The sequence below is a fragment of the Pygoscelis adeliae genome, unplaced genomic scaffold (assembly GCF_000699105.1).
Source record: "Pygoscelis adeliae isolate BGI_AS28 unplaced genomic scaffold, ASM69910v1 Scaffold226, whole genome shotgun sequence".
In the NCBI taxonomy this organism is placed as follows: domain Eukaryota; kingdom Metazoa; phylum Chordata; class Aves; order Sphenisciformes; family Spheniscidae; genus Pygoscelis; species Pygoscelis adeliae.
In genome coordinates, this window is record NW_008824983.1 from 4,046,388 (window position 1) to 4,052,404 (window position 6,017).

General features: G+C 45.0%; 1 protein-coding gene across 1 annotated transcript in view; it reads left to right on the forward strand.

The window, feature by feature from the left end:
* Positions 1-5,704, forward strand: part of LOC103918453 (rap guanine nucleotide exchange factor 5-like) — a 155,411-nt gene extending 149,707 nt beyond the window's left edge. The window contains exon 11 of the mRNA XM_009325765.1: positions 5,618-5,704. Within this exon, the coding sequence (XP_009324040.1) occupies positions 5,618-5,704 (87 nt within the window). The remainder of the gene's footprint in view (positions 1-5,617) is intronic.
* Positions 5,705-6,017: the final 313 nt, after the last annotated feature.

Below are 6,017 nucleotides of genomic sequence, written 5' to 3' on the forward strand. Positions count from 1 at the left end.
GCCGGGGAAGGGCCCTGTCCCCGGCCCTGGGTGAGAGGTCCCGGTGCCGGGGGTCGCTCCCGGGCACCCCCGGCCGAAAGTCGGCTGCCAAGCTGATGTTCAACCCGGGGCAGCGTGGGGCGGAAGCCGGGAGCGTGCGGCGACCGGGAGGTGGCAAAGCGGGGCGCCCGGCCTCGGGGCAGGAGCGCCAGCAACTAACGAAGCCCCCCGGGAGCCGCATCCTTAGCAGCAACTTGAGCCTGTTTTATATTCGGCTTTCGCTGCTGCCTGGGTAGCGCCGGCTGCGGCGTGCGTTGTACAGCACCCGTGTCTCTTCAGGCGGAGACTGCCCTTCCTCGTAGCCTGCAGCTATTATTACGTTGCTCACAATACTTGCTGTGCACTTCAGCCTCCTGGCTAAGTACTCGTTTTGCCACCACCCAAGTACTTCGGCACATCTTCTGTTTCATAAGCACGGCTTATAAATTTCCTCATAACCCAGGACACAGCGTATAGCCTGGTGCGGTACTTGTGTGGCTTCAGCCAGAGAGCGTAATTTGTTCCAGCCTAGAGCTGGATCTCTTGGCTCTGTGCGTAGCTCGCTGTCACCAGGAGCTCCTGGGGTAGTTTAACAGAAGTGCCTGCAACCAGCGATTCATAGATAGTTTTAATGAAAGCGGCCAGGCTGGTGAGACTTTTGCAGGTCCCGAATACTGAAGAGCTGAGGAAGGCAGCTGGCTGTAAATGGAGCTGTGGATTTCATCGTTCCCAATAGGGTTAAAACGCATACTCCTGCTGCCTGTATATCTCTCTCTCTACAAATGAGATTACTGAGAATAAACACACTTTAATCCTTTTAAGTGACTGAAAATATAAGTAACATCTGCGATTCCCAGAGGAACGTCAGGATTGGGTTCTCGGAACAAGTAATTAGTTTAATGTGGGACAATAGGCATATTCCTAGTGCTGATGCGTGAATGCCCCGAAGAAACATACAGAGTGTCTGCTGGTGATATTATTACGGTATTCCTAGTGCTGCTTTTGTCTGCCTAGACATTAATATTTAGTGCAGAGAGAGGCTGTGATTGTTTTCCTTCCACAGATGCCCTCAGACTAGTTCTAGGTGTAATTTACTTGAGCCAGCTCTTAGGCAGCGTAGTGAGGGTCCTTCGTTGGCACTTTGAGGTCAAATATTGGATCCAGAATAAGTTTCCCCATTAACGTTTACCATATGCAGATTGAGGAACATTAGCTGCCCGTCTCTGTAGTCTATTTAATCTTTTTTATAAGCTCACAATCTTGCTGGAAAACAATCAGATTTTCACTAGTGTTCTGTATTATATTTTAGTGTTTGTAAATACAAAGCATTCCTTACATAAAGCATTAGATGCTGCATACATCCTCACGTGTACTACCTTTTCTTTCTTTTCTCTTTGCTCTCTCTCCCATCACCGGGAGGCTGTTCATAAGCCTGTTCTTATTGTTATAGAGAGGGACTGGTAAACTGCCCTCAAAACAAATGCTAAACCACTACTTGCCTGGTTGTTAGCAGCTGGTAATGTATTTAAAGGTTGATTGGCCTCCCCTCACCTCTTCTGCCTTATCCTAACTCCTTTTAGAAAGAAACAATTAGCTCTGCCCTGTAGCCAGGGTTAACTGGATCCCAGGGACAGAACAAAGTAGCTGTGGCTTCAGTTTTTTGCCATCACAAAGAAGTGTGCTAAACCTTGCCCAGCGGCCCTCCGCTTCCTCAAGGGTACTTCATTGTATGCTGTTTTCTTCTGACTTTATTAATCTGGTACTATAGAACTTCGTCAAAATAAAAGACTTTGGGAGTTATGTTTCCCAATGTTTTGTGTGGCGGATGCCCCTGTAATGTTTTTTATCGGTCTGTTTTGCAGACTGAGTGGCATTTGGCATGAGACAGTATGGGATATCGGCTGTACATATGTACATCTTTGTGTGTGCACCTGATGTTGCTTCTTCTGCTGCTTGTGTGCTTGGATTTGCTGTTCTTTGTAGGTATTTTTTGTAGTTCCAGTCTGGCCCATCTCAGAGGACGGTCGAGTTGCAGAGTCCCGCAGGCTTGTGTTTTAGCAGGCGTAGCTTTGCAGAACATAAAAGGACGATGTTGTTGCACCCAGCTGCTGCTCTTGCTGTCGGTTTGCCAGTTCCAGGATGACTTCCTTGGCCTCCTGTTTTTTCTGCAGCCCCCAACCCGGTTTGCTTATTTGTATCTGTAAAGAACATGAGAGAGAGCTGTTCTTACGTACGCTGGTGCGCAGGGGGCTGTTGTTCTGTTTGACCCTTTGCACTGCTTCCCAAGGAGGGATGCTCTGGGTGTTTTCATTCCCACCCTTTGTATAACAGATCGTAACTGCAATCCTCTGTGGTCATTTAAAAAAAAAAAAAAATCCACTATCTCCTGGGGCTAGCGTGGCCATGGGGCACCACTTTTTATAAACACTGACGTGGCTGAATGATGTGCCATGTATTGCTCCCAGCTATCCTCCATTTTCTAGCCCAAGTCAGCAGGTACCGCTTGCAGCTGGGAGAGTAAAGGGAAGCTTTGGGGCTGGGCTAGAATAAATTTAACCGGGTTTCAGCCCAGGCCTCAAGGCTCCCTTCAGCTGCCACTAAACCTGTAGCAAGATACCGTACACACTCTGCTGCAGCACACGTTTCTATTAAAAAATAGGTGGGGACACCTTCTCTTAGCCAACCTGAAGAAGAGACCCAGTGTCTGTGATGTGGCCGAACACTGTTAGAGCAACTGAGGACACTAAAGGGGACATTGCAACATGCACAGCTAGACTAGTCTATTGCTCAGATGACTTCTGTAGGCAAGGATGTCTTGAAAACCTGAGATCTGCAAGACTTTTTAAGCTTAAGTACTTAATAATAGTTTAATGACTGAGAGGTTTTTTGTGACGACTAAGTCAGAGACTATATATATGAGTTCTTGTGGCATCGTTTTAAATCAGGGCTTGCCAGTAACAAAGTCTTGCCAGCCTTCCATCTCAAAGGGAGAAAGTTTTCATCTCGCTGAGTTACTATAACCTGTAATGTACCAACCCCTAAGAAGACTGTTCTTGTTTCCTACCATAAGACAGCTGGAAATTTTAAATTTCTGTAATGAACAACTTTTCTGAGTCATCTCTAAGGTTGTTGAAATCACTGGGGGATGTCTGCTGAGTGCATACTTTAGAGGGCAGTTTGAAGTTTTAAGAATTGAACAGAGTAAGACACTTCAAATATGTCAATATCCAGGCAGAAAATGCAAGGCATACCTCCTGCGCTAATCCTCGTCAAGGATGGGGATTTCAACAAGTCATCTCCGAAAGGCCAAATCTTAGCATCTCAGGATCTCTAATCCCTTCCCATTGACTACAACATTTCTTTCAGAATAGTTGTCCTCTGCTGCAAAAGCTTTTATTTCTTGGGCATTAGCAGCATTTCCTTCTCTGGATATTATCCTGATCTAGTCGTTGGAGTATCTTCTGACTGGTCTCTATTCAAACATACCATCTTGCCTTGCAGTGATTGCATTCAACGTTTGGCAGCCTCTGGAATGACGCAGTGATCATCACATCCACTGCTACTTCTCCAGGCCTGCCTGGATCCCTCAGATCATTTCGTTCAGGCCACTGGGCCACCTCTCTCAGGCAGCTTAAGCAGAACATTGCTGAAGCACAACATAATCTCCCTCATCACCTCTGATGACACTACGTGTCTTTTACCTCCCTACTGTGGGATTCATTTTAAGGAATGAGTAGGGAGAAGAAGAAATTGATTTGTGAAGGTCTTTAAGAGCAAGAAGCAGTGGGAAACAGAAATCTAGAGAAAGGATGTAAATGAGGAATGGTAAGACTGGAGCAACGTGATGGTGTTGGTCTTAACTGATGTATCTTTTTAGTGGACTGGATGAAAAGGATTGTGGCAAGGGGGGAAGCATGATACTTTTGTTAGACAGGCTATCACAGAAGTTAGGATGGCAAATTACGAAAGTCCTGGAGAAGGGCTAACGGGACAGAAAAAGAGGACGAATCCTCATGACGTAGCTAAAACAGATGCAGAAAGGTGTAAGCATGGTCTGGATTTCGTAAGAATAGGAAAAGAAAGGGGTAATGACCTTTGTACCATGCTGTGTCACCTTATCTGGGACTGTGCATGATCCTTGAATTAGTGGGAACTCTTCTCTGTCACACAGAAGCAGTTTTAGCTTTAGGATCATAATGTAGCATCTAGGAGGGGCCTTCAGATCACGTCTGTTTGTCCTAGAAGTGCTGCGTAGGAAGGGTTACTTTTGTTTAATCCATTCTGTTTCTACACTTGTACCAATGACACTTTGATGTTGGGTAATGGCACTCTCTGTGGAACTGTATGCGACCTTTTAGGAGAACAGTACTGTCTTGCATGAGCTGATTGTAGTCAGATAGCTGCTAAATGGTACTGCCAAAAAGGGATACAGCTCTGCCTCTTACCTTCCAGCTTTTAGGATGGGGAGAATAAATGGCTGCTAGCTCTACCTCTTGCCAGTCCTTTATAACTAATGACATGCTGTCTGTTATCATTCTGAGGGATTTTGTAAACTTTTCCCCAAAGTCTTAGAAAAACGTGGCAAACTGAGTGGGCTAAATGCATATTACTGCCATGCCCATAGGAGAGGAATAAGAGTTTAGCAGAGTGCATGGAGCAACATCAGCGTAAGAATAGGAGAAAAGCTAAAATAATCATTTATCTCAGTGTGAAAGAACCTGGGGAGGTTCTCGCACAGGACCATAGCTTCATGCAGCATGAGTCTAAGCCGTCTCAAATTGGAGTGTCAGTAGAAGTAGGTTTAGAATAAATCAATAAAATGAATAGTAACAAATCACCGGGATCAGATGTTACTCCCCAAAGACTTCTAAAGGAACTCAGATATGAAATTGCTGAACTGCTAACAGTGGTGTGTAATCTATCATATAAATCAGCTTCAGTGGCAGAGGAAGGCGGAAAATGTGATGCCAATTAAAAGAAATGGTTCTATTTGGGGAACATCTAAGCAGTAAGGTTGTCATTTTACCAATACATTATTCCAGCATAAACTGGCACTGTAGTCAAAAGAAGCAGCTCAGCCTTCCCCAACCACTCGTTCCTGCTGCTGCACTGGTCCCTCTGTGCCTCTACAGCTTGTTGTGTGATTCTGTAGTGGACCCGAGTAGGCAGCTGGTCCTGTTTGATACTAACCAAGGAAATACTGAATTATTAGTTTTAAGACGGATCAGTTTCCTGATCCACTTAATCTGTCAGTGGCACAAAGTTTGTCCCTGGCACAGAGAGAGGGTGATAGGGAGTGGGAGATGCACAGGTGAGGACCGCAGGAGAGAAGGACTGGTGCCTTTAACAGCTGAACTTGCCTGCAGGAGTTTGACGAGATGCAACACTGCAGCATAAAGTTATGACCTTGTGCTGGGAAATTGGGTGGTAGTACAGTAAAAGTAGAAAGAAGAAATGCATGCAGAAATATTGTACTGAGGGAAGGGAAATGTGTTTTTTGCAGAGATAAGTCAGATCTTGTGTATCCTGTAGAGCTGTTAAAGATTTGAAGGAGTATGAGGTTATATATGGTCTTGTCTGCCTATATTTGTATTTCCAGAATGCTTTTGATAAAGTCCCTTGCCAAAAATCCTTAAAGAAAATTAAAGATCCTTTTGATAAGGAAGAAGATGCTTTTCAGGACTGATGATGACTTAAAAGAGAGAAAATGAAAGGTAAGAGTAAATTGTCAGTGTTTAAAATGGAGAGAATTCACCAGTGAAGACCGAGGTGCTGCTGAGTGTGGGATGAAAACGGAGGTAACAGCATGTGCTGATAATATTAAATGGTTGAGGGTCTCATGATAAATGAAGCCATGGTTTCACGTTTGGTGGCCATGCAAGATTATGTTCTTGTACACCCTATTATCCCCACCCCTGAGTGCCTGTTTGAGCTGTCATGTTGTCCTGTTGTCATACTGACAAACTTTGTTTAGGTGTCTCTGCAAGGTGAGTTAGATC